Source organism: Bactrocera dorsalis, chromosome 3 (assembly GCF_023373825.1).
Source record: "Bactrocera dorsalis isolate Fly_Bdor chromosome 3, ASM2337382v1, whole genome shotgun sequence".
Lineage (NCBI taxonomy): Eukaryota > Metazoa > Arthropoda > Insecta > Diptera > Tephritidae > Bactrocera > Bactrocera dorsalis.
The window spans coordinates 12,540,287-12,567,258 of NC_064305.1; the positions used below are offsets into that span (position 1 = coordinate 12,540,287).

General features: G+C 34.3%; 5 protein-coding genes and 1 non-coding gene across 15 annotated transcripts; 2 read left to right on the top strand and 4 right to left on the bottom strand.

Moving 5' to 3' along the window:
• Positions 1–4,123: 4,123 nt before the first annotated feature.
• Positions 4,124–13,646, bottom strand: LOC105226718 (uncharacterized). Its single transcript, XM_049451536.1, has 14 exons — positions 12,996–13,646; positions 12,828–12,924; positions 12,266–12,766; positions 11,978–12,202; positions 11,776–11,922; positions 11,429–11,704; positions 10,397–11,356; positions 10,168–10,296; positions 10,036–10,086; positions 9,777–9,869; positions 8,826–8,843; positions 8,027–8,302; positions 6,729–7,635; positions 4,124–5,167 (listed from the first exon to the last, which is right to left on the bottom strand). The coding sequence occupies exons 1-14, from the start codon at positions 13,407–13,409 to the stop codon at positions 4,669–4,671; spliced, it is 4,593 nt and encodes a 1,530-aa protein (XP_049307493.1). The 5' UTR covers positions 13,410–13,646; the 3' UTR covers positions 4,124–4,668.
• A 439-nt stretch (positions 13,647–14,085) lies between these two features.
• On the bottom strand, positions 14,086–17,380 carry LOC105226701 (uncharacterized). 8 transcript variants are annotated; one of them, XM_011205708.4, is made up of 8 exons: positions 17,302–17,359; positions 17,163–17,224; positions 16,846–17,099; positions 16,698–16,789; positions 16,466–16,599; positions 15,545–16,406; positions 15,057–15,482; positions 14,086–14,991 (listed from the first exon to the last, which is right to left on the bottom strand). In XM_011205708.4, exons 3-8 carry the CDS (start codon positions 16,859–16,861, stop codon positions 14,800–14,802), a joined length of 1,722 nt encoding a protein of 573 aa, XP_011204010.2. In that variant the 5' UTR covers positions 16,862–17,099; positions 17,163–17,224; positions 17,302–17,359; the 3' UTR covers positions 14,086–14,799. The 8 variants fall into 8 exon arrangements, with proteins under 8 accessions (XP_011204010.2, XP_011204008.2, XP_049307502.1 ...); XM_011205706.4 differs by having other exon boundaries at positions 14,090–14,991; positions 16,846–17,224; positions 17,302–17,380; XM_049451548.1 differs by lacking the exon at positions 17,302–17,359 and having other exon boundaries at positions 14,091–14,991; positions 16,846–17,103; positions 17,163–17,242.
• A 599-nt stretch (positions 17,381–17,979) lies between these two features.
• Positions 17,980–19,479, top strand: LOC105226704 (uncharacterized). Its single transcript, XM_011205716.4, has 3 exons — positions 17,980–18,231; positions 18,306–18,448; positions 18,514–19,479. Exons 1-3 carry the CDS (start codon positions 18,037–18,039, stop codon positions 19,040–19,042), a joined length of 867 nt encoding a protein of 288 aa, XP_011204018.3. The 5' UTR covers positions 17,980–18,036; the 3' UTR covers positions 19,043–19,479.
• A 2,316-nt stretch (positions 19,480–21,795) lies between these two features.
• LOC105226703 (F-box/LRR-repeat protein 7) lies at positions 21,796–26,555 on the top strand. 3 transcript variants are annotated; one of them, XM_011205715.4, is made up of 7 exons: positions 21,796–21,939; positions 22,105–22,277; positions 22,375–22,517; positions 22,583–23,214; positions 23,291–24,003; positions 24,072–24,330; positions 24,400–26,555. In XM_011205715.4, the coding sequence occupies exons 2-7, from the start codon at positions 22,134–22,136 to the stop codon at positions 24,420–24,422; spliced, it is 1,914 nt and encodes a 637-aa protein (XP_011204017.2). In that variant the 5' UTR covers positions 21,796–21,939; positions 22,105–22,133; the 3' UTR covers positions 24,423–26,555. The 3 variants fall into 3 exon arrangements, with proteins under 3 accessions (XP_011204017.2, XP_011204014.2, XP_019846008.2); XM_011205712.4 differs by having other exon boundaries at positions 21,850–22,002; XM_019990449.3 differs by lacking the exon at positions 21,796–21,939 and having other exon boundaries at positions 22,038–22,277.
• LOC105226702 (NADH dehydrogenase [ubiquinone] 1 alpha subcomplex subunit 6) lies at positions 24,740–26,542 on the bottom strand. Its single transcript, XM_011205710.4, has 3 exons — positions 26,341–26,542; positions 26,065–26,180; positions 24,740–25,000 (listed from the first exon to the last, which is right to left on the bottom strand). Exons 1-3 carry the CDS (start codon positions 26,468–26,470, stop codon positions 24,872–24,874), a joined length of 375 nt encoding a protein of 124 aa, XP_011204012.2. The 5' UTR covers positions 26,471–26,542; the 3' UTR covers positions 24,740–24,871.
• On the bottom strand, positions 25,127–25,208 carry Trnas-uga (transfer RNA serine (anticodon UGA)). Its single transcript has one exon. It is a non-coding gene; the product is annotated as a tRNA-Ser (tRNA).
• Positions 26,556–26,972: the final 417 nt, after the last annotated feature.

Genomic DNA, 26,972 nt, shown 5'->3' on the forward strand with positions numbered 1-26,972 from the left:
GTCCTGCTATAGCGAATAATGAATAACTTATGGAGTTTGGATTTTGCTCGTCGAGAAAGGACTTTACTGCTCAATTGGCTACTCAGTCCGAAGTAGCTGGCAAGAGTTATTCTGCGTTGGATTTCGAGGCTGACATTGGGCAGAACACACTTAAATTCCAATCGTCAGATATGGTTTTGTCCGACCATATTCTATAAAGCAGCTGATATATTTTCCCTATCAGTTCTCCGACGCCGTATTTGAATAGCTCGGTCGGCAATCATCACCAAATTGAATACTCTCATAGGTAGGTAGGAGTGCAGCCCTATCGGGCTCAATTGGCACTGATGTGCCGTTTTGATAATACTCTCATAAATCCCCATTTTTTTGTGGTCTCGTCCCCTATATTATTATTAACTCACTTTCCTTTTGGTGAACTCATAATTTCTATATACAAGTATTCAAATGCGTTTTACAGTACAGTCCTCATAAAAGAACGACATCGGACCTTCTTGTCAAGGTACTACGATGTAGTGTTCTTTTCTCGATCTCCGAAAGAATAACAGAACCAATTAATCGTTATCTTAAGCCGCTGAAGATACTTTTATTCAGTTCATGTGCTAAAAGTGATTTCAATGTCGAGCTTTACTACTTTCTTTTCGAATTTTATAACTTCGAGGCGAACTTCTAAGGAAGTAATTAGATTTGCATGGTGTATAAAAAATTTCGTTCACACGCGAACTAAACGATCTTCATTTGTATCGCTTTTGCTAACAAGGTTGAATACAATTGCTAAATGCTTTTCGCTTGTACAAGTTTCCATTAACGGTAATGTTTAGCTGATTACAATGTAATGTAATGAAAGTCTACAGTCAAGAAGAATTGCATTTAAATATACAATGAGAACAAAGAGAGCATGCTTGTTAACAATTGCGACGTCTTAATTGTTAACGGCGCGACTGGCTTACAAAAAATGTTGTATTATTTCAAAAGAAGAACACGAGTCTGGAAAGTGCGCATCGTTTGAAAAGCAAAAACAAATTTTGTACTGGATTCGAAATGATATTCAACCGCGCAGTCGAGTGCGATGTACCAGACGTACTTTTCGATGCCATTTTTATAGTGAAATTTGCCTCTTGATACAAATAAGCCTTGATTACGCCTTCGTTTCCTGCCAGAGAATATTTTCTTGAGAGGTGAGAACCGGAGGAAGTTGTTTGGAGTCGAAAATGGTTAAAAAGAAGCGGTAGCAATTTGTTACACCGATCCCACTTTCTGACTTCATTTTTGTGGTACAATTTACCTTTTGCCATAAGGAACCCTCGCTTACATCGAACCTTTCTTTTTTCTTTAGGAAAAAGTTGCAGAATCTCAGATTTGGAAAATATGCTTAAGATAGACACAATTCGGAATACAATTCATAGAATTGTTTTCTGTTTCTTTTTTGAAAAAGTACTTTTTTATTATTCAAATAGTGCCATTTTTCTTTAATTTCCTGTTATTCGCCTTTTAAGATAGTCGAATAAAATATGTCCTAATATATGACCTTGCTAGACCCATGGATCTGGTAGTGAACGAGAGCAAGACGAAATATTTCTTGTCATCAAACAAGCAGTCGTCGCTTCCACTTGGCACCCAAGTCACTGTGATCACTGCCATAACTTCAAAGTCGTAGATAATTTCGTCTATCTTGGAACCAGTATTAACAGAAACAACAATGTCTGCCTCGAAATCCAACGCGGAATAACTCTTAGCAACAGGTGTTGCTGAGCATGCAATTGAGAAGTAAAATCCTCTCGACGAACAAATTATACAAGCCACTCATTATCTCCGTCCAACTGTATGATGTAGAGGTATATACGATGATCTGATGATCGGCGTTACGAGTTCTCAAGACAAACGTTCTGCGTAAGATTTATGGACCTTTGCACCTTGATAACGGCGAATACTGCAGTCGATGGAGTGATGAGTAGTTCAGCGAATTAAGAGACAGCGACTAAGCTGGCTGAGGTCATGTTGTCCGAATGGATGAAAACACTCCAGCTCTGAGAGTATTCGGCGCAGTACCTGCCGGGGAAGCAGAAGAAGAGGAAGACCTCCACTCCGTTGGAAAGACCAGGTGGAGGAAGACCTGACTACACGTTAAACCTCCAATTGTCGCCAAACTAACCACTCGAACGACAATCAGACCCGACTCGGTCGGTTCTTTCCATGCAGTTCTCTCGGATGTGGATTGGATTTCGGAATGAAATTATTGAGAAATTTTTCATCCATTCAAATATCAAAGCACAAATATGGAATACTTGCGCTTGGAAGGTTGAACTCGTCAGTGGATTCCACTTCGTAAGCGATTTCACACATTCTTGAACGATATGTCACACAGCTTTTTTTGATACATTTTGTGAAGCCAATCTTTGGTATAATCTAACTTTTTTCCATCGGAAAATAGTGTGTCATAAAAACTCACTCAAAATGCTATCTCTCACGAACCAGTTATACGGAAACTGTGAAATTTATACACGCGTCTTCTGAAGGTTGCATCTAACTACAGTAAATATGGATCTGTTTTGTTGTTGGACTGCCTGGATATATTCAGTTTGTCGTCACTGGAGCAACGCCTTGCAGAAGGGTTGCTCCGTATCCTTCTGACTTGTGCTGACATTGAGACCAACCCGGGCCCGGAGGACTACTTCTGCTGCGCCTGCGCCAAAAGGCTTCATCGAAACTCCACCTCGGTTAGGTGTAATACATTCAATTGATGGAGCCATCTAAAGACTTACTCAGGCCTTAAGGCAAACTGGAAGTAGACCACAAGTAACGTGACCTCATGTTCCCAACGCACTACTGCGACGTTAGCTTCTACGGCTGTGCAATCTGCACCAAGTTCGCACACTGCGACGCCACTCAACCCGAATGGCCGACAAAGGACCTATACGATCCATAGTAGCTCAAACAGGCAGCATGACTTCCATTCTGATCAGTCAGATGTCAGAGTATAACTATTCAGTCAGGCGATGTCGAGCTCGAAATATTTAACATAGTATATGTACATCTACCCAGTTACGTGTTGCCCTACAGGATAGCATCCAAACATAGGTGCGCTACTTTGTGGTGAGAACCGTTCGGTACTAGGCGTCTTTAACTCACATCCTGCCGGTCAAATGACAGACAATGAATGACGAAGCCCCCACCAGAATTATGGGCACCTGTAATAGCTCGCCCGATATTACCATCACTAGTAATGGTCTGATAAATAGCATAACCTGGCGACCTATGCTAACTATCATCACACCATCTGCCTATAGAGAGCACCTTCACCGCACTACCCATTCCCAAGGTGATCGCAACTGCTACCGCTCAATTCATACTGGTTGAAAGATTCGCGGAACTCCGCACCAATTTTCCTGCCGAAGCAGCTGTTTTAGCTAATGAGCGCGACACCTTACAAAATGCCGAACTCTGTGATCCCCGAATAAGGGACCTCAATTTTAACAAGGCAAATTGTAAATCAACACAAGTGGAGAGAGAGACCTGGAGTCTTGCAACCACTCCACCGGCGTGTAAAAGCTTTAGACTACTGTCAAGATTTCGTCTAACCTAAAGAGACATCATTACTGAAATGAAATTCAATTGAATTGCCCTGCCTTTTCGGAACCGAAGAAGTGCGCGAGCTATTTTAACCAGCCGTAGACAAATCCTACTTACTTTCACCGATGAGAAGGTTCAGACTGTCATCGATAAAGTAAAATCTTACAAATCCCTTGGCCCTGATGGAATAAACTAGCTGATGCCAAAGCACCTAGGCTCGACGGGAGTAAGCTTCCTCGACCCCGACATATCAAGTATATGTCCAGTATGCCATGAGTCCCCGCATGACTCTAACCACCTCTTTGCATGCCCAGCTAAACCTACACATCTGACACCCCTCTGCCTGTGATCCGATACCGTCGAAACAGCACGTTTCCTGTGCCTACCATTGGAGGGCATCGATGACAACTTATCTGAACCATCCTAACGGGGACTAGATAACCGTTACAACAACAAAAACATTACTATAACCACAAAATCAGCCTAAAAGTGCAATTTGGAAAATCCCGCCAGAAAACAAACACGGTTTCAGGTAAGCTTAAAAAATGTAAAGCACATTATTATTATTAATATTATTAATTTACATTACTTTTATCATTTAAATATCTACAATAGCATTTATGCTGCGGTGTGCATATGTGTGGGTATGTGAACAAAAATATGTATGTATGTATGTATGTATGAATTTACATATGCACAAGTGTTCTATAAACTTAATTTCAACTTTTTTTTTCATTTTAAAAAACCCAAGATTATTTGTAGTTTAATCATAAATACTTTAATTTTCTTCGAGTTGTATTACTGTTATATATCTGGGCAAACAATGGTTTAAATAAGTGTAGATATATGCTTTATTATACAGGCAAACACAAAACTGCTGTATGTCCGCTTATATGTATGTGTGTGTATGTATATACAGTAATGTGTTTAGTAACTGTTTATATTAAAATATATTTGCAAATATTTAGATAAAAATTTAAAAACTTCTGGTGGCGCTGAAGGTGGTGGTAACGGCCGCGACGTTGGTGGTAAAGCTGCTTACAGCCAATGGCAATTGAGGGCGAATACACAGCATATTTATGTAGACACTGGTGTGTCACTTCAAAATGAGCCAGAATTTTCGAGTTTGAAATGTGGCAACTGGCCGTGCTCTTCCATGCCGGGCAAGATGTAGGTGTGTATGCTTTCCTCATGCGTGGACAAGGAAGCGCTGCTCTGCGAAACGTGCGATACGGAGCCAGTAGCATGCTCATCCTCCTCCTCAACGCCCATGCCGAATTTCATATTCATATTATTATGTGTATTGGATGCCAGTAGCGGCGAGAGTGCGTTCGATGCATCGATATCCGTTTTAGCGGTACTAACGGCAGCTACCTCTGCGGCGGCTGTGGCCACTGCCGTTTCGGCGCCTAAATCGTTTGCGTATTCGTGGGGACGCTGGGCGGCCAATTCGAGATCCGAACGCCGCAGCATGCGCCCATTGGCGAGTGAAACGGTGAAATCGTGCGGATTGGTGTGACCAACACTTTGGCGATAAATTTCGGCGATTTCCTCCTCAGTTAGATCGCATTTGTGGACACGGCGCGTGTGTTTACGTAAACTGTGGAAAATTTTGGAATTAAAAAATGGAAAAATAAAAAAATATAATTAAAAAAAAAGCAAGTAAGAAGGGGCTAAGTTCGGTTGCAACCGAACATTTTATACTCTTTCAACTTTCAGGACTCAAAGCCAAGGAAATACCTTAAAGTATAAAACGTGTGTCAGAGGATCCGAATCAAATGGAGCAAAATTAGCCGGGTGTTCGAAAAGCCTGGTATTAGTTATATGGGGTCTAGGTCTAGTTTTTGCCCATCAATTTTAGGCACAAAAAAACACTGTTTGAGTAAAATATGCTCTCTTATTTTCATTTAGATAACTTAAATATTGACCGTTATATGCATCATAAAGACACCAAGAAGTTCGAAAATCTTTAAATTTGGTATATGGGGACTCAGCCCGATTCAATCCATTTTAAAATGTCATTGTCAAAGAAGGATTATCCCTGAATTTCTATTGTATATCTCACACATTGACCGACATTTTCGAAACTATAGGTACTGGGGTCCACATATTCGGTACCTAGGAGCTTGCACACTTTTGTTTGGATTTGGGCAAATTTGGTCATAAGGTGGCATACTTTAAAGGATTTATTACTGCAAAATTTTATACCGTTATATTAATTAATTCTTGATTTGTGTACTGGATAGTGAAAGAATCAAATGGAATTTGAAATTGTGTTATATGGGAAGTAGGCGTGGTTGTAGTGCGATTTTGCTCATTTTCGCACTGTAACATAACTGTCAAAGGAATGGCATATACCAAATTTGGTTCAAATCGGTCGGACAGATCTTGAAATATCTATTTTCACCTAAAAGTGGACCACGCCTATCGTCCAATTTTGACCCCGGCTCCATTAACGCCCCGTCATACTATCTCGCAGTTAAAATTTTATGTTTCTGGCGTCTTTAGTTGTTGATTTATCGCGCTTTGAGAAGTTTTTAACAGTACCGTTATATGAGGAGTGAGTGTGGTTATCATCCGACTTTATCCATTTTCACACTGTCGGTAGAAGTTCTTATAATATTTGCGCTAGGTGAATTTCGTTATTGTACTTTTAGTCGATATATGCAATAAAATTATTAGGGGGCGGAACCACGCCCACATTTTCAAATTTTTACGCCTTGCTACTGTGATCCCCTGTGCCAAATTACAGATTTTTATATCTTAATTTAGTGCTTAGTTGTGTTAAAAATTTTCGGTCAATGGCGTTTTGTGGGCGTGGCAGAGGTCCAATTATGTACGACCATCTACGCAATCATAATATTTTTACGTCAAGGAACTCACATACCAAGTTTCATCAAGATATCTCAATTTTAACTCAAGTTACAGCTTGCATGGACGGACGGACAGACAGACAGTCAACCGGATTTCAACTTGCCTCCTCATGCTGATCATTTATATAAGTATATGTATATAACCCTATATCTATCTTGCTTAGTTTAATGCTGTAACATTTATCTGGCCACCAGTGTACACGTATCCGTAACTACATTTAAGTATAAATTTAGCAGTCAAGCAGTAACAAAATATGTAAATAACGATAAATAAGCTCAAATACTTACTATTCGCGTTTCTTGAACGTTTCCCTACAGTACTTGCAGCGATACGGTTCATTGCCGTCATGTATCCACGAGTGTATCTTCAATTGTGCTTGCGTGGTGAATGTGCGGCCGCAACCCTCCACGGGACAGCGTGCACGCTTGCCCAAATGTACAACATCGTAATGACGTTTCAAATGATGCGGATAACGAAACTGTTTCGGGCACAACTCACACTTGTGCGGCTTCTCGCCCGTATGGGTGAGTTGATGGAATTTCAATTCGCTGCGATTGATGTAGGTTTTCGGACAGTGATTGCAACTGAATTTGCGTGCCGTATGACGTTTCATGTGATGTTTCAGTAATTCACTGGACTTGTAATTGCAATGGCATATATCGCATTTGAAGAGATATAGTGAACGTTCCGAATTGATAAGGCCTACAGACTCGCTAGCCGTGCGTACGGCCACAGTGGTTGCGTTGCTGCTGTTGTCCACCGCACGTATGCATTCGTGTGCATGCAATTCGGCTGCGGTGCGCCAACTTTGCGAACACATGCCACAGGCATATTCATCGAAGAGTTCGTTGTTTTCATGCAATTCATGGTATATACTATCATAGCCGATTATTTTGTCAACTGCATTGATGGTGTTTGTCGTAGTAGTAATTGTTGTTGTTGTTTCTGTGGATTTCTGCTTGTCTCTGGTGGTTGTAGATTTAGATTTAAGCGTTGCTTGTTTACTTGTAGTTGTGGTTGCATCATTGTTGCTGCTGTTGTTGTTGTTGTTATTGTTGTCTTCAATACCATCACCACCACCATGAACGCCAACACCAATACCAACATCTTTTTCGTTGACATCAACATCATCAGCGCCATCGTTGTTGTTGTTGTTGTAGTTGTATTGATATGAATGCGTTCTTATGCCTCGGCCTGCATGCAGAGTACAATTGATTGTGTTGATTGGAAACGTTTGCTTCACTTGTTTTATTATTACAATGTATTATTATTTACATTGTTTGCTTGTTTGTTTGTATTTATATATGCTTATGTTCTCATTTACTTTAATATTATCATTTTATATATTTTTTTTGGTTTTTTTTTTATAGTTTGTTTAGTGTTTGATTTAAAGTTAGTCATTACATAGCTAGCTATCTGTACATTTCACACAAACCCACATTTATGTATTATACATATATATATGTAGGTATATGCATGGGGATGAAGACACTCTTCAATTAACAGTCTGTATCAGTTTCAAGTAACATTTTTAATTTCTGACTTTGGGTGATTTGATTCTTATTAATGCCCTTATATACCTTACCGCAACTTGTATTGGTCGTTGTTAATGTTGTTGTTGTCACTGCTATGGCGGATGTGGATAACGCTGCAGCTGCTGTTGTTGTTGCTACTGTGGTTTTAGACGTGTCTTTTATTGTTATATATGATTGTTGTTGTTGTTGTTGATTTCGCATAACATTACTTGTGGCACGTTGTTGTTGTATTATAGTCGCCACCGAATGACTGCGCTCCAAATGACGTATCAGACGCGCTCTCGTCGCATATGAACGAATGCAGCGTGGACATTCAAACGGTAATTCTGTAAAGGAAGTGAGTTAACGGTGCACAATGAGTAAAATATTAATGAAAAGTCTTGTTTATTGCATTTATTTTGAAATATGTTATGAATTTTAGCTGTTTTATTTTATAATATTTTTTTTTAATTTCTTTTTATATATTATTTTTTTAACTTTTTTTTATATATTATTATCTTTTTAATATTATTATTTCTTTTTATTATTATTTTTTTTAATTATTTTTTATATATTATTATTTTTTTAATATTATTATTTTTTATTATTTTTTTATATTATTTTATTTTTTTTTTAATTTCGCCCAGTGCTTGACCCTAGAGACATCTATTGGAAAACGGCGGAAGCAAAGTTGTAGACCTAATATAATTGTTTTTTTAATAATGTTTTTTACATTATTTTTTTTTTATTATTATTATTTTTTTTTAATAATGTTTTTTACATTATTTTTTTTTTTATTTTATATTATTATTTTTATACTTTGTTTCTTTTTTATATTATTATTTCTATTTATTAACCTCAAGTACTTACTTTGTAGTATGTAGTTCTCTGCAAAGAAAATAATTATCGATTAATAGATTGAATAGAGAGCGTATAGACAAGTTTTTCGTATATATACAGTGTCTAACAAAAGTAATTTGCATCAAATGACTAGAAAAATATTAATCACATCCCCTGAAAATTACTTTTGTTAAAGGTGTATTTTCTAAAAAAAACTCTAATTTTTTATTTATATTTTCAAAAATATGTCTACATGTGAACTTTTCAAAATTAAAATTATTTTCGAAGATAAAGGTATTTTAAAAAAATATTTTAATAATTAATTTAAATTAAATAACATAAAAAAAATATTTTAATTAAATTAATAATTAGAATGTATGTAAATTGAAAAATAAATTTTTAATCCAAGATGTTGAAATTAATTTTTAATTAACTAAATTTAAATAAATTAAAAAATTAAAAGAATTTTTAATACCAAAAAGTCGAATAATGAAATTTAAATTAAATTAAATTAAAAAAAAAAATATTTTAATTAATTAAAAAAATTAATTTTAAAAATTAATTTTAATTAATTAAAAATTAATTAATTTTAATTAAAAAAATGAATTTTAATTAATTAAAAAAAAAATGAATTTTAATAAATTTAAAAAAAACTAGAATTTAAAATGTAATTTTAACTATTTTTAATTAAGAGTTTAAAGTAAAAATTCAAGAGGTTTGCAAGTGAAAACTGATTTTTTTTAATTTAGCAGTAAAAAGTCAAAAAAAAATAAAAAAAGCCAAAAAATAAAAATAAAAAAATAAAATAAAAAAATAAAAAAAATAAAAAAAATTTAGAAATACAAAAAAAAATAATAAAAATATATACATACATATGTATGTATGTATGCATATAGAAAAAACTAGAAATCTTTCACTGACTAAATTTAGAAGCAATGTATATATACAAAAATGTTAATGTTTTCGAAAATTATGTCTTACCATCAACAAGGCCATGTATGGTGTTCAAATGCATATGCATAACTTGCAATTCAACCGATTCGTAAGGGCATTTCGCACACATTAAAGTCACCGCTATAAAAAAAAATATAAAAAAAATTAAAAAAAAGTTTATCAACATTAGTAAACAAAATAAAAAAATATATTTTTTTTGTCGATTAAGATATAACATAATATAAAAATAACATAAATATAATACTTAAATCATTAATAAAAAATTAATTATAACAACCTAACCTACCTTTTTGTTCAATCAGATTCAAATGCTCAATCGGCGTGTGATCCACAACAACTACAAAATAAATTGGATTATATATTATATGTAAACGAATATTTGTTGGTAATTTTATAATTTAAATATTAACAATTTTACCTTTGTCTCCCTTAGCTTGAATCATATCCCTCGTTGGTATACGTTTATGCACCGCGCGATAGTGACGAATCAGCGCACGCTTCGTATTATACAAATTAGTGCACATTTCACAGCGGTATGGAGCTAAACCTGAGCACGAACAAGAAATTTTTAAAATCAATATGGGCAAATACATGAAATTATATACAAAAAAAATAATTTCTAAAAACTGCGGAAATATTGAACCTACCACGATGCACGAACATGTGATTTTCAAATTGATATTGACTTAAAAACTTTTTATTGCAGTGCACACAATATGGCTGATAATTGTTCACCGCTGCGCCACCACCAGCCTCAACGCCCGCATCATGCTGTTGTTGCTGCTGATCCTGTAGCATATCGTCGAAGTCGTCATCACTTGTAAGCAGCAAATCTTGAAAGTCCGTGCCATCATCCTCTTCATTCTCTTCGTCCTCATTTTCGTCTTCTTCGAAATCTTCGAAAAGCGCATCGTTAAAAACAAAATCCAATTCGCTATTATCTATGGTTGTATCCGTTTCAACCACTTGCGGTATGGCATCCGATGGTATTTGTGGACAAGCATAGCCGGCCATTACAGTTACAGCTTGCTGTTGCATGACATTGACATCGCTCGCATTAACAGTCGTTGTAGCTAGCGGCACTGTGGAGGTGCTGGAAATTGACGTCGCTGCTGGTATATCCATTATAATGTCCGGCGCTGGCTGATTCATTTGCATGTTCAATTGCATAGAAGCGGCTTGAGCTTCCGCCACGGCAGCGTCGACAATTGCTTGCGCGTCAATTACACTGGCATCAACAGTGCTGTTATAATTGTTGTTGTGAGCGATATTTGTTGCATCGATTATGGTGTTTACATTATTGTTATCATGTTGAGGCATGTGGTATTGAAATGTATTGTGTTTTAGTAAACTTGTACCCGGCGCAGACATCTCTATTACGCCGGTTGTAGGTGCGCTAAGGGCAAGTGTTGTACCTATGCCATTGCCCTCTTCCAAACCGTGTTGTCTATAGTGTTCTTTGAGTTTTTCGCGCCAATAAAATGTTTTTGAACACTTTTTGCAATTTAAACCTTTGGGATAATCTGGGCGTAACGTTTTACCACCACCCTGTTTGTTTAGTGATTCTGGTGGTGACATATCGGGTGCCGTTAAAACAGCTGATTCATCTAAAATTTTAAATAGAAACGTGCATGTGATTTAATAAGTATTGAAAATAAATATTTATAATGAGGTTCTACCGATTGTCGGTCGTAATTGCACTTCGGTCGCCTCTTCTTGATGCTGACTCAAATAATGGCGGCGTAAGTGCGACTTTATACGTGTTTCGAAGAGACACAAATCGCATGCGTATATATGTTTAAGATCGCCAAATTTGTCGTTCGGTCTCACTTTATTTTTCGGTTGCAGTTGTTTTTGTGTCGGCTGCAACTTGTGTTTGGTTTTGTAATGTTGTGTTAGATCAATCTTAAAGAATGTGTAAAACGTGCACTGGTCGCAAAAGAAGTGCGGTATTTCTGCAAATAAGAATACCGTTATGAAGGCATTATTCATAGTATTATTTCAAAATAGATTTCAAAATACTAACCATTATGTGTTAGCATGTGAGTTTTAAGTTGATCTTGTGTCTGAAAGTTACTGGTGCAAATCTTACACTTAATGCGCTTAGCGGCAACTAAACTATTTACAGATATTATTGAGGGTGGCGGCAATTCATCTTCAATATTTTGTAGCGCTGTGAAATTGTATAAATTATAGTTAGTAGTTTTAGCCGAAAACAGTTAGCTTACTTTGCACTGTGGTCTCAGGTCCCATTGAAATAGATGCCAGACTGGAGAGAGATAAATCATTACCACCAACATTTTCTTCTATTATAATATCATCAACATCCATATCCATAGTGACCGTTTGTTCAGCATCGCCAGGTTGTTGCACTTGCATAATATTGTCCAAGACCAAACCGTTTTCCAATGTTACACCATCATCCGCAGCATTTATGTATTCGATGACAACACCTGAAATAGGTCAAATTGTTAGAAATTTAGCTTTTAAATATATGATTTTTTGAAAACAAGTACCGTTGCCCATGACTTCCTCCACTGTACCATCCGCCATAACGATAAATTCATTTCCCACGCTTAACTCATTTGCGGTTATATTGAATTGATCGGTGCCATACTGGTGCAAATCCTTCGTTATACTAGATCTATGCTCGTGAAATTCAGCAGGCACATCAACAGCAGTTGCAGCTGCGGCCGCTTCAACATATGCCGCTGCCGCTGATCCATTACTACTGGCAGGTGTTAAAAATAACTTCATATCTAATTCCTCTTCCGGTACTGTGTATTTGGTTTGATTCAAATACTCTTCGTTTGTTTGTGTGTTGTGTATTTTCTCCATTTCTCGTGTTATTGGATCTTCGCTATCGATTTCTTGCTCTTTCTTTATAGGCTGTTTGGTTTTTGGTTTTAACTGATCGCGCGTCGCTTGGGTGTTATGCGCTAATTTATAATGATCAAATAGCAAAGTTCGCTTCTTGCATTCAAAACTACACAGTTCACAGCAATAAGAAATTATATCTGAAGTAATATAACATATTATAAAAATAACTCGGTATAGTTTTTATGACAAATTTATTACCTAAATGCAATTTGATGTGTTCTTTTAATGTTTTCTTTGTTTCGACTTTTTCATTGCATATTTTACACCGAAAGCGCATTTTTGTCGCATCCGACTCCTTAAATAAGCAAAAAAAAAAAAAACAAATTAATAAGGTGTAGTATATTTCTCATACTTGTTTTTACTTACCACACCGTCTTCTAACCCCGCGCTTTTGCGCCCATCTTCGTCCATAATACCATTTTTACGCTGAACTTTGTGTTTTTTAAGTTGCACATCAGTATGTTCACTCAATTTTTGACGTAAAATTTCATGCGCTTCAAGTGCATTTCGTATAAAATTGTAGGACACTTGCAAGGATGTACTACATTCAGTACATATGTAAATTGGAAAATTCAATTTTTCACTATCATCATTATCGCCCAAACGTGTACAGTAACGCAAGCATTCCATAAAGCTGACGGGCTTTTCGTCCGTATCGTCATCTTCGAAGAATATGGGTGAATCGAGTTTGTAAAATTCGGCATCGGAAGCAAGGCACGTTCTACAAACGAGCCTGTAATCCCTTGGCGCCGTTCTTTCCAACACGGTGTCAGCGTCCATTATATGGCGTCAAACCTATGGTGCAGATTGTACTTTACTGTTTACCTAAATGCTTTATAATTTCAACAACTTCATATAGAAACCGATAAAATTTAGAAAATTACTCCGAAGTCCAATACGAATAAAATATTGTTTTGCATAGTAAAAAAGACGCACAAATTTACAATTTTCACAACTCTTTTTTTCTACTTTGAGAATTCATTAACTGTCAAATGAATGAATAGAGAAGATGCGAAAAAGAAAAGAACAACATATCAAAAAACTGTTGCCAACGCGAATATTTTCGTATTGTTACCCAGCCGGCCACGACTACCGAAACGTTGTAAAAACTGTATCTATACTGAATATTTATAGTAATAGATCTACTAATTATCATTTGAGGTTATGGCTAAACTTAAATTATGAAGTGTGTAAATAATTTTTGGTATATCATTTAAATTAAAAACAATATTTTTAATTTCAAATTACTCTGCACACTATTTGTCATAAATGTAATTTAAAAGGTGCTTAAACAAAAAGCCGCGAACCGGATGTATGCAGCACCTACCATTGCATTGATTCAAGGACGAGTAGATGCGAATACCACACAACGCTGAGGAATGTGTATTTATTTTGACAACTAACCTCCTAGGAAATTATATACATCTAAATAAAAAAAACACCCGACCTCTGTTTAATCATAAGTATATTTTATAAATATTATTTTTATTACATAAATAAAATAATACATGTATATGTACATATATTCATTTACTTTTATTACAAAAACTGGAATAAAAATATAAAGAGACCGCAATTATTATAAGTTTTATTTAAAAAATCAGTCAATAATGAATATGCACCGAGTTTTACGATTTTCTTTGCCCATATTGACTAGTTTTATAATAAATTATAAATAATCATTTTTGCGTAAAAAAATTATAAATATAACCGCTATTTTTGAACAAAAAATAAAAATCATAAATATTTATTATTTACTAAATAAAACCTGAACTATGTAAATTCTTTCTATAATTACAAAACGACGAACATTACACATTTTGAACTAAAACTAAGTTTTATTTTGAGCAAAAAATTAAATAAAAACCACAAATGAATAATTATTTGATTTTTATTATTTTTTTTTGTTCAAAAATAATAATTAGACATGATTTATCATATGCAAATCATTGTCATTGAAGAAAATCATACGAGTCCGAAATTAATCAAAATTCGTGTAAATGCTTAGACCGCGGAAAAGTGGATTAAAAAGAAATTATCTCTTTTTTGTATTTCTATTCTAAGTTATTGACTTTTTCATTAAAAAATCACAAAAATTGTCATTATCTATGGTCTCTGAAATACAAAAATTAATAAATACTAATATCCAAGTTTTTTTTCATGCTCAATCTTAATCGCTTGCATAGCGGTTCTCTTCAGGTAAATTCTTCATGAATTCAACATAAATAGTATCAAGGGTAGTACGATTCAACTCCAAATCGTTACTGTCAAATGAACTGGCTTCATTCACAAGACCCGTCAGCGGATTATCGGCATGAAACAATAATTTCAACAAGTGACGGTTTTTATGATAAACAGAAGACTTGAAAAAATGACAAAATAATAAACTTTAGTAACACGAATTTTTAGAAGAGTGTATATAATTACCTGTAAAATATCAGCTTTGATGCGTGTACCGTAAACTAAAATAACGAGTGGCTGGGCTGCAGCTATACGCTGTGATAGTATTTCTAATGTGCTCCAAATAAACTTTTTTGTGATATAACGACACATACGTAGATTGATACGTTTCAATTTGGTACATTTAATTATGAGCGGCAGTAAATGTTGATCTCTAATACGTAGGGAATAATGTAAGCTGATCTCTTCCAAATCACTCAGTTTTGTAACAAGTTTGACAACTTGTTCTGATCCGTTGTATGCATGATCTCCTAACCATAAGGTACGTAATTTATGCAAACGTACAATTCTAGCCACGGTTCGAGGCATTAAGTAATTTTTACCAGTCAATTTTAACTCGCGTAAATTATCAGCATGATGTTCGACAAGAGCATTATAAAAACGGATTGTAATCTGGCAAATAATGATGAAAATAATATTTATTATATTATGCATTTTTTAATGTATGTATTTACCGGCGAGTTGGAGTGATATACCTCCAATGACCTTAATTTTGGTAATTTGACAATATATTCAACAAAACCCGACAATTTTATTGTATCCAAATTTTTACACAAATCTACAACTGTTTCTGTAAGACGAATGCATTTACGTATGTCTAAGTAGCATAGCTGTAAATGCTGACAACATTGAGAAAATTCTTTGTTGGAAATGTTCCAACACTCGTATAAACTTAATCTTTCCAATTTTCCGAAATACTTTAAATATGTGCCCTTTAGCAGATGATTACAGGCCAAACCGAGTACTTTGAGATTGGGTAATTTAAGGAAGCGTTTCAAATGTATGTCTTTTAAATTACATCGATACATTTCCAATTCACCTATATAACTTAGTTGTAACGAAGTAAGAAACGTCTTATAATCAACCGGCGTCCATTTGATAATGTGCAGGCTTTTTATACGTAAGCGGAATTCTCTCAAAAAGGCACATATGTTAATTTTAGGCTTAAAGCCTTGGTATTCTTTTGCAATTACAAATCGTTCCATATATATACCCGCGGTTGTAAGAAACTGACGCTGCTCCCGTGTTGAAAATTGTAAAAACTCTTCCAAATAAAACGTTCGTTGTAAACGTGGACAAATCATATATGTGAAGATCTCATCCAAACGTGAATTACATAATGATAGACGTAATTGCTGACGCAAGTCAAGATGTTGAAAAATACTTTCTAAACAGTAATCGTTTAAAGTAAGTAAATTCACATTGTTGTCGGATTTCGTAACTAAGCTTTCCATTAAATTAGGTTGCTCCCAACTTGGGATTGACTGCACTTTAACACGTTGATGGTTGATTGTATGATATTTCTGTTTTAAAGCACTAAAAAATGTCTAATTGCAATAATCTTTCAAAAAAAAACATACAATAGTTTTGCTTACGCGTCTGCGTTTTCCGCATTTTGATAATGTAAAATGCACTGGTTTTGAGAGGATCGAGATTTTCCATACGATATCTCCACATTTATAAGTTGGCCAAATTTAGAAAAATGTTGCTCTATCGTTACCAATTTAAGCTAAGAATTAAAAGTTTGGTAATTATTTTTAAAGTGGGTGAATTGATTTCGAAAATAATTGCCACAGATTTGTAACAAACTAACGATAATAAAATTACGTTTTTTGGCAGCTTAGCAATTGTTAATTTATAAACTGGTATATTATCATCTGTGTACACCAATTTTCTTTTACAACCGTAGAATTTGCCAGCTATAAGCATAAATTTGCTATTAAATCAAAAATTAATTGTATGATATAAATATTACCTTTTCTGTTTTCCATTTTCAATTAATTATACAAACTGTGTCTGTCGTTACAATAAAATACTCATCTCATTTCCATTTCATTCATTTCATTTGAAATATAAACCGGCGAAACTTTATAATAAATAAGCATGCAAGTAGTTACATTTGGCATACATTTGCAGATGTAAGCAGGTACGCGCTTCTATGTTTTTGTTTTATTTTAACGGACGCAACCTTTTACCAGGTACTTTATCGGCGGCATGACCTTGAAACGTCTTTCTTCATATTATTCAATATTATTGTATTGTTTAAACGCTCCCTTCATAATCGGTTATTACCTGAAATATTCTTTTAATCTCAAATCCTCCAAAATATTAAGTGCGTAGACTTTATAAAATTTCTAAAACAACAAAAAAAGTAATATAAAATATACCTAAATTTTGCATTATACAAAAAAACACTTAAGTTTATTTGTACCTTTGGGAACATTTTATTATTTAACTAACGCACTAATCCTAACGGGGCCTTTCAAAAAACTATACATGTTGTCTAGACTGTATTTTGGGTGTGGTTGCCAATAGTTGTCTAAATAATTATCTTGACAACTAGCGTCGTCAATCAGCTGTCACTTGGAGGTTTGACAGCTCTGTCTTTATTTCTGAAAAAAAAAGAAATTGAAAGGCAATGTACTGGATGTTTTTATTAGATGACTCAAAGCAGCAATTATAACAACACAACAAAACTAAAGAAACTACAGACACATGTATATGTGTACGTTTAAATTATTGAAGTCTTGAACCATTCGTCCAAAAAAATTGATTTTCTTTTTTTTTACATTCTCATATATTTATTATCGTCATGATATTTCCTTCAATGATATTTCAGTTCCAAATTTCAGATATACGCTTTCTATAACTCGAATATGCCTGGGTGATGCCACTTGGCCAAATGCCCTTGCAAAAGACTTGACAGTTGGTTGGCCATAATTATTGCCAGTGGAAAGCCAGCCTTAATAAAGGAAGGAGCGACTATTGTGAACTATCATTTATGCAGGTACAAATTTTAACGTAAATATGTTGTTACTTTTGAGAAATGGATTTGAAAAGTGAGAAAGGATAATCCAGATGCTGCTGTTGCTGGATATTTAAATGAATGTTTCAAAATTATTCATTTACTTTTTGACCATCCATCTACTAACACTATCTATACAGTATGTCCGTTTTTGATATTTTGGAATTGCGTAATTACCCGCGCAATTACTTTGACATGTCTTCAGCCAACTGTATTGAACATTTTGATGTTGCAGAAATAGTTGATAATCTCAACTATTTTATCAAAGATAATAGAGCATATACAGAAGATAATGTTTTGGTATACAATATATTCATATACAGCATACCCAAAAAGGTAAGTGGCTTTAATTAGTGTATATATGTAAGTGTTCGCTAAATTGATTATTAATTATTATTTTATATCTTCAGTTCACGCAAAACTATATACAAAATTATTTCTCAAAATTCGGTAAATTGCTGGATGTAAAAATTGTTGTTGACCGAAACAGCTTTCAACATGAAGCGCCCAATATGTGGTTTCTGTACTTTGCTGAACCAGAAAGCGCCTGCAGGTAAAATATTAAAATTAATAGTTTAAATGTTTAACGATATGTAATTTTTGTTTTTAATTTTTTAGCGCGCTTATAAAATTTTATCATCGCTTTGAAGGCTTACGTATTGGTGTTAAGGCAGCGAACAGCTGGAATCAGCCCCATCCCGAAAGAGCTTGTAGTGTTTTGTCATACGATAGCTGGTTTCCGCCAACAATTGCATCAATACCCACAAATGGCATAAATATACTTTCTTTGAATGACGATTGTTTGGATATAATTTTCGGTATGTTGCCGTTGAAAAATAAAGTTCGTTTTGCACGTGTATGCCAGCGCTTCCACGACATTTTTCAAATTCATTGCAAACGCGAATTCAAATGCTTCGATGTGACTAATTTGTATGGAATGACATTATGGGAAATACGTGATTTCTTTCGCTTTGCTGGCGGACATATTGAAGAATTATTAGGTAGACTGCCGTTCAAAAATCGCTTACGAATTGTCAAATTTATCACAAAATATTGTGAAAAGTTGCGTCTGAATCTGAATGATCGTAAAAAGCGTGCAGAATGTGTGAAAATGTTGGCACGTTATATACAAATGGTGAATAATTAAAATTACCAACGGATAGAATCCTAATTATTTTCATCAGTCAATTTTAAAATTTACTTCGTTGCACAATGGTAAAAGCAAAAATAATAACAAACGGAAATGATTTACAAAAGTAGGAAGATAAAGAGAAAATTTGGATAAACGGTGTTGCCCGATCGTAATTAAAATTATTGGAAAATACTGAACTCATTTATTGCCAATTTATATATACAAAACAAGTTTGTTAAATTAACTTTATATTATTACGTTTTTGTCCATAACATAAGTATACTGACGTTGACTGATAGATTATAAGTTATTTATTTACAAAGTTCATATATTTAACAATTTTGTGTATGCTTATTTTTTATTTATAATTACACTTTATATTATATTCACTAATACCTGAACAAATTGTTTCTATACACTTATTTGATACTATAAATATATATGAAAAATATATTGAAACCAATATAAACATTTTTCTTAAATACCTTCTATGGTTTACAACCCAACTGTATTTGGTTGAAGTTCTGAATTTGCACTTTTTTGGTATTGCGGTTTTCAGCTCTGTGCCAGTGGGGGTTGAATAGAATATCGAACATTTCAACTACTACATCCAGTTCTATGGTTTACAACCCAACTGTATTTGGTTGAAGTTCTGAATTTGCACTTTTTTGGTATTGCGGTTTTCAGCTCTGTGCCAGTGGGGGTTGAATAGAATATCGAACATTTCAACTACTACATCCAGTTTTAGGTAAACAGTAATGAATTTATTTAAGGGGATATTCTGGTATAGGATTTTGAAAAATATTTGCATATTTTGAAAGTTTAGACTCTCAAAAATATGACCTTGGAAGGATTTTTCAAAATTCGACTTATTTTCAGAGATACAGCCTTGTGACGTGTTCACTAGAATTGTCTCCTAAACTTTAAACGCGTTTTTCTCGAAACTACTGTTTTTGAGTTGGTTGACATGATATCTCAAGTTCTACTGAACCGATTCCTTTGAAATTTGGTATATGTATATCTTCTTTATACAATGTTCTATCGTGTCTGTATTGGATCTCCAAAAATTTTGATTGAAGTATTTTTAAAAAATTCGAAAAGGTTGAAAAAATCGGGTAAAAAAAATTATTTTTTCAAGTCGACGCCATTTTGTTATTTTTTTGAAAATGGTCAACCCGATAACAACATCCTTACTAATGAAGAATCTTCTTGTTTTTTGTGTTTTAGATCTCTACAAGGGTTGAAATCACGTCCACCAGGACGCACCGTTTTTTTTGAAGCCCCCACTCAACCGGACCGTACCTCGACGAATTTTGGTTTTTTTCCTGGAATGTTTTTTATATTATTAAAATATCAATAAAAAAAATATAAAAAACGTATATTAAAAATGTTTTTCATTTTTTTATCTTTGTTTAAAAAATGTCTAAAATTCATACGTCTAGACTCTAGACCAATACCCCCTTAAGAAAAATATTAATAGAAAGTTGAAATAGAATTATTTTATTTATAATTTCAAAGTGTTGTAATTATTTATTATGTACAAATCCATAGAAGAGTGAAAATTTGTTGAGCTCGTGGGGTCAAATCCCGAAACTGGGCGAAACAAGCTACAATTTGAAAATATTGAAACAATCTCCTACTCCATGGAGCAAATTTAAATTGTCATCGGTGTTTTGAGATGTCCAAATATGTATAAGCCATTTAATTGCCAATAAAACTTTAGTTTACTTGGTGATAGGAAGTTCGGATGGATTTGAGTGCTTCAACTTTAATTCAACCGAGTTGTGGAAAGCACGATAGAATTACTTACTTAAATTAAGCCATTTATTTATTACTTTTTCAATTTAGATTTGACAATTGTTACAAAAACAAATTGCACTCAACCGCCATTTTGTGACGTTTTTCTTTTGAGCAGAGAAGAAGAAGCATATACAACCATGTAAAATGTGAACAAAAGGGTAAGCACTTTTGTTAATTTGTAAAATAAACTTAATATATTCGGTTTTAGTGAAAAAATTGTATTGAAATAGATAGAATAATGTTGAATGAAGACATATGGGTCTTTTTCAGATAAATACATTTATCTACTGACTTATTTATCGTTGCAATAACCAATATGCAAATTAACCACTAAAAATAAGTTTTTTTTTCACTTTTCATTGAAATATAAAGATTCCCAAGAATTGGTAATTTTTTTAGCCAAATAAATTTATTTATCAATTTTTTTCATTCTAAGTTCACCTAAAAACATCATAACTGTTACATACATACATTATACATTGCATTGGGGTATAAATTTATTGAATAAATAAAAAAAAATATAGAAGAAATCGACCTGCTCAATAATAAAATTTGTGAACAAAAATAAAAATTTTATTTCCAAATTTAAGGGCGGTCTATATATTACAATGACATTTTATAATTTTGAATTTTTTAAAGGAAAAGCCAAGAATTTAAACGGCGGCATGACCTTGACGTAACATCTTGTTTTGAATAAAAGATGCTTTATCATTGTACTCTTTGAGCAATCCTTTCAAAACCGGTTATTACCTGACATAATCCTTTTTTGAGTCACATTTATCACGATTACCTGAAAATATATCGATGTCAAAGTCGAGAAAACTTTTAAGATAACAACAAAAATAATTTACAAATTCTTTTAATTATACAATATATATTTAAATTTGTTATATTTTCGAGATATCTCTATCTTTAGTATTTTAAATTTTTATTATATACAAAAAACAACCCAACTTTATTTGTGCTTTTACAAAGTAGGCAGCATTGTTCGTTAATTACATTGGATAAATCCCAGATACGAGTAAACAAGCTATTATTGTGAACTATCACTTATTTAGGTAAAAATTTCTACGTGATTGTAATATTTTTGAAAAAAACTAAGAAATTGAAAGGTAAGAAAGGATAATTTAGGGGTTGCTGTTGCTGCTGCTGCTGCCGTTGCCACTACCACTGCCGTTAGTATTTAAGGATGTGAATGTTTCGAAATAATTTATTCAACTTTTGCACGTCTATCTGCTAACATTGTCAATATAGTATGTCCATTTTTGATGTTTTAGCATTACGCGAGTACTCCCGCGCTACATTTATGATGTCCTCAGTCTTCACAGGTGAAAATTTTGCGGTTTCAGAAGATGCAGACAATCAAAATTTCTCTATGAAACATAATAGAGCTTATACAGAAGACAATGTGCTGGTTTACAATATATTTGTATACAGCATACCAAAACAAGTAAGTTGCAGTAATTAGTGTAGATTTAACTTGCTTTAACTCTGTTGGAGATAAGTATACGTTGAATTATTTATTAATTAAAATTGCATATCTTTAGTTTACAGAAAACGATGTACGCGATTATTTTACAACTTTTGGTAATGTGATTGATGTAAACCTGGTCCCGGACAAAAAGAAATCTCGGCGTGCGGCGCCCAAAGTAGGGTTTGTCAACTTTTCGGACCCGGAAAGTGCCGCCAGGTAAATAAATATAATAATGGAATCTCTTAAATGTAGCTTTATATGTACTCTTATCTCTTTTTTAGCGTCCTAGAAAAGAATACTCATCGCTTGCAAGGCTGGCGTATCGGTGTGAAAGCTGGTGACAGCTGGAATCAGCCCAATGCAGAAAAAGCATGTAGTGTTAAGGTACGCGATAGTTGGTTTCAGCCCACTATTACATCAATACCGACAGATGGCACCAATTTTACTTCGTTGAATGATGATTGTCTAGAAATAATTTTCGGTATGTTGGAGTTGAAAGAACAAGTACGTTTTGCACGTGTATGTCAGCGCTTCCACGATATTTTCCAAATGCATTGCAAACGCGAATTCAAAAACTTCGATTTGTATAAAATGTGTGATGTGACGCTATGGGAAATCCGTGATTTCTTTCGTTTTGCTGGTGAAAATATTGAAAGCATATACGGCAGTGTGCCGTATAAAAATCGCAAGCGAATTGTTGAATTTATCAGAACATTTTGTACAAAGCTTAAAACTATCAAACTGGATGATAGTAAAATGAATCTAGACTGCCTGAAGAAACTATTGCGTCGTTTTCCACATTTGCAAGCCTTGGCGCTACGTGATTGTGCTTTAAGTGACGTCTACATAGAGACCATGACACATTTAAAGCATTTAGAAACTCTCGAACTCCCGGAAAATTATGAATTGACCGGTAATATATACATAACTACAATTAAGTTTTACGTTTGTAAATAATATTTAATATTTTTTAACTTAACGATTTGCAGGTAAATCCATAAGCAAACTGACACAACTGAAGGTACTGAACTTATACGGTTGTTGTAATATACAAACTTCACATTTGGTCGATATTTGCGAATCACTGCCAAACTTAAAAGCTCTGGACATACGTCGTTGTGAACGGCTATCGCCCGCACTTTTAGACGTTATGATAGAACATTGCAAAGAATTGGAAATTTTAAAAATGTCTTGCCCGGAGTTTCCATATGAACGTGTCGCATTATTGCCAAAACTAAAGCACCTAGAATTGCTTTATTACTCTCTCTACGGTACATCACAGAAGCGTCTCTTGGCTGAACTTGTCGCCCACAAGGCTGATCAATTCGAGATTTTGAAAATTGTTGCCAAAAATACACTTACTGTCGAGCATATTGATCTAATATCGGAGCTGAGACAGTTGAAAGTACTGTTTGTCGCCAACAATCCGGCAGTGAACGATGATGCACTCGATGCATTTTGTAAATTGCAACAACTCGAAGAGTTGACAATCAAAGGCTGCGGTAACATAACAAACCGCGCACTTTTGCGGCTGGTGCAAAGCTGCAAACAACTACGTCTGTTAAACATACAGTTTTGCAAAAAAATAACCATGGACTTTCTGCTAGAAACTATACGCGCATTAAAAGCTACAGAACAACGCAAAAAAACATTACAGCTCATAGTGTATGGTACATCAATGGATTACTATGGTGTGGGTGAGGTGAGTATTAATATTTACAACATCTCTAAATTTACATCAGCTGACTAATATTTGATTCTTTTGTACAGTGTGAAGAATACAAAGAAGCTGCGGCACAGTCTTTGGTTAAAGTTATCTTCCACGCTTCAAATAAGGAATTAGGTTTAGAAGAAGGCGTAGACATTTATAATATCTGGGATGGAGAGCATTGGGTTGACGATGAAGACGATCTAACCGATGATTATGATGATGATGATGATGAAGACTTACATTTTCCTGATTCGGATATGGACGATGATGACATCAATTTTGTTTACGATGTATTTGGAGTATATCCACCTGGTCACGGTTAGTACATTTTAGCAACGACACTTTGAATAACAATATTTGAATATGTACTTTTTATGCTTTTAACAGATATCAATGATGTTATTTGGTGAATTCATTCTTAAAAAGGACTACACTGCTGCAAACACTATTATTTATTAATGTTTAATAATGTACAATTTTTACTTTTTTATGTTTATTTGAAATAAAATTGAATTTTTCTAATTATGAAATAAGTAAAAATGTTGAAAATAATTTTGCATAACTTTTCTATATTATTCTAAATAGTTTTATAGCTGGTGAAGCCGCATATGCCGTGTTCTAAAGAACTTGCACGCTTAATTAAACTTAATTAAAGTTCATTTTAACGTTATTAGCAAGTCAATTATGCACTCAAATATAACTATATAAACAAAAATTATGAAAAAAATTTATTTTGTTAAGTTTCGCAATTTATTTAAAATTACTAAGTTGGCGTCCAACATTTACATAGTAATTTTGTCAAAATCTGACGTTTTCGAAATTTTATCATATATTTTAATAGATTAACTAAACGATTTTTCTAATTCACACCTTGCAAGAATTTCGACAAAAAGTCAGTGGGTTTGGGATCTTGGCTTTCCTTCCAGTAACGCATTATGTGCCCCTTTTGCTTCCAAATTTCTACTGTCTCCTTCAGCTCCATTTGACCCTGTAAAAATATAGATCACTTAGTTAAATAATTCATAATTTAGTTAAACCAATTATTTAAATTAGTTTTAAACAAATGAAATAAATTTTTTGTTTAAATAAAAATCAGTAACAAAAAAAATGTCAACGCTGCGGACAGGATTCGAACCTGTGCGGGTAGAACCCAATGGATTTCAAGTCCATCTCCTTAACCACTCGGACACCGCAGCTACATGAATACTCGCGGCTAAATAACATTCTCATACTAAGTGAGAAGAGAGCGCGCTCTCAGTAAAATGAGAGAACAACAAAAGCTTTGGTATTGCCAAAGTAGATAAAAGCTTTACTATTTTTAATTGGCGTTCTGCATTAAAAGACAATATGAAATTGCCATTGGCTCACTTCAAATTTAAAAAGATGGTTTGTATATGGAAGAACTACTACCTTTGTACTACCCAATACAAAGCAACATCGAAGTGGTGGTTTCGAGAAATAAGCAGTTCCTTGGAGAGCAAAGGAGGTATGAAAATTTTCGGAACGAAATCTCTAACTGACTAATGGACACTACTTCTTTACTGGCGTAAAAAGCGCTTGCACGATTATAGCCAAAAACGTAACGTTTCGTTGGACATGGTCGCATCTCATCCGAGGCTGTTTATAGTTTTTCATTGGGGATGTTTTTTACGTGGCGGGTACCAAGCCTAGCGCAAAACTCTGTGGAGAGGATGTTTCACGTTTTCACTTCTCGCCTTTAAACGGATGTTCTTAGGCTGACCAGAGGATACTTGGTCAAAAACCGAAGTCGTGAGCTGCTTGAGCCATAAGTAAAAGGATCGTTTCTGGCCACTTCCAAGTGAATGGTGATCAGCGTGAACCTCTACGGATGACTCCATCCTCCTTAACGGCCACTAACAATTGGAATTTTACCTATTACTAACACAAAACAGTCAAAGATTTATAAGTTTTGATTCAATTCGATTCAACAAAACAAAAGCTTAGATACTAATGAATTTTCATTATGCACAAACTAGTCTCCCTATGCGTAGCACTGCATAATAGTTTACTACTTTAAAGCTGCATACATACCTTTATGACCAGCATATCAACAACGCGCACATCGGTCACATTACGATGCCTTTCGAATTCTTCGCGCAGTTTAGCGCGGCACTCTTCCACCGATTTGGGTATGTCATAGTCCATGACTGTCATATGAAAATATAAACATTTATTTGTATTTTTTATTGTAATGCTTAAATTGTGGCTCAAATGCTTGTTGATGTTTGTGACCATAAGCGTACGCCATCACAACGCTTGGAGCAGCCGATGACATAACAAACATTTTGACAACTTTTACGCGCTTACCAATATAAGGAATTTGCCGATACCAGGCTTTGTAGAGATTGAGTGCACGTTTGCGCGCCTCCTCACGATCCACCGACAAGATGGGACGCACTTGTTGCACAGCTTTTCTTACAGCTTCACGTCCGGCCATCTTTCTCGATTTTGGTAAAATTCAACAAAACACAAGAAAAAAATCGTCCAATTTTAAGGAAGAAGAGACAAATAGCAGGTTGAAATTGACAGCAGAATTTGACAAACAGCTGGGTGCGAAAAAAGTAATAGAACATGCGGCCGTTGCCATCTGCTGGTAAATATATTTAATGTTTAAGCTTTTCGAAATTTATTTTGAGAGCAGTAAAAATATTTAAGGTATATTTTTTATGTATATCACATAATTAAGCTTGTCTAAAAGGTAGCAATAAATAAAAAATATAGAAAGCATTGAGTTAAATGAAGTTAACATAAGCTTTTATCGTAACAGCGCATTGATATCGCACGCATGTTATCGATTTGTAAAACACATATTGGCATCACTAAGGACGTTGATTGATTTGTTTTGAATTTGCATAAGAACATTTTTTGAATTTGCGGAAAATTCGGTTAAAAAATTAACGTATTTGAAATTAGCAACTATAAAAAGAAATAGTGAATAA

What these genes read in the sequence shown, in the direction of transcription:
- LOC105226703 (XM_019990449.3), top strand. Translation starts at nt 22,083, where the DNA reads ATGTCCATTTTTGATGTTTTAGCATTACGCGAGTACTCCCGCGCTACA. An exon ending in ATTACTATGGTGTGGGTGAG is followed by an intron (nt 24,004 to 24,071) that starts GTGAGTATTAAT and finishes TCTTTTGTACAG; the next exon opens with TGTGAAGAATACAAAGAAGC. An exon ending in AGTATATCCACCTGGTCACG is followed by an intron (nt 24,331 to 24,399) that starts GTTAGTACATTT and finishes TGCTTTTAACAG; the next exon opens with ATATCAATGATGTTATTTGG.
- LOC105226704 (XM_011205716.4), top strand. Translation starts at nt 18,037, where the DNA reads ATGTCCGTTTTTGATATTTTGGAATTGCGTAATTACCCGCGCAATTAC. An exon ending in TATACAGCATACCCAAAAAG is followed by an intron (nt 18,232 to 18,305) that starts GTAAGTGGCTTT and finishes TTATATCTTCAG; the next exon opens with TTCACGCAAAACTATATACA. An exon ending in GAACCAGAAAGCGCCTGCAG is followed by an intron (nt 18,449 to 18,513) that starts GTAAAATATTAA and finishes TTAATTTTTTAG; the next exon opens with CGCGCTTATAAAATTTTATC.
- LOC105226701 (XM_011205708.4), bottom strand. An exon ending in AATGCGGAAAACGCAGACGC is followed by an intron (nt 16,407 to 16,465) that starts GTAAGCAAAACT and finishes GACATTTTTTAG; the next exon opens with TGCTTTAAAACAGAAATATC. An exon ending in TATATCACTCCAACTCGCCG is followed by an intron (nt 15,483 to 15,544) that starts GTAAATACATAC and finishes ATTATTTGCCAG; the next exon opens with ATTACAATCCGTTTTTATAA.
- LOC105226702 (XM_011205710.4), bottom strand. Translation starts at nt 26,470, where the DNA reads ATGGCCGGACGTGAAGCTGTAAGAAAAGCTGTGCAACAAGTGCGTCCC. An exon ending in TCGGCAAATTCCTTATATTG is followed by an intron (nt 26,181 to 26,340) that starts GTAAGCGCGTAA and finishes TTCATATGACAG; the next exon opens with TCATGGACTATGACATACCC. An exon ending in TTGATATGCTGGTCATAAAG is followed by an intron (nt 25,001 to 26,064) that starts GTATGTATGCAG and finishes ATATTTTTACAG; the next exon opens with GGTCAAATGGAGCTGAAGGA.
- LOC105226718 (XM_049451536.1), bottom strand. Translation starts at nt 13,409, where the DNA reads ATGGACGCTGACACCGTGTTGGAAAGAACGGCGCCAAGGGATTACAGG. An exon ending in TCACATGCTAACACATAATG is followed by an intron (nt 11,705 to 11,775) that starts GTTAGTATTTTG and finishes TCTTATTTGCAG; the next exon opens with AAATACCGCACTTCTTTTGC. An exon ending in GCAATTACGACCGACAATCG is followed by an intron (nt 11,357 to 11,428) that starts GTAGAACCTCAT and finishes TTAAAATTTTAG; the next exon opens with ATGAATCAGCTGTTTTAACG.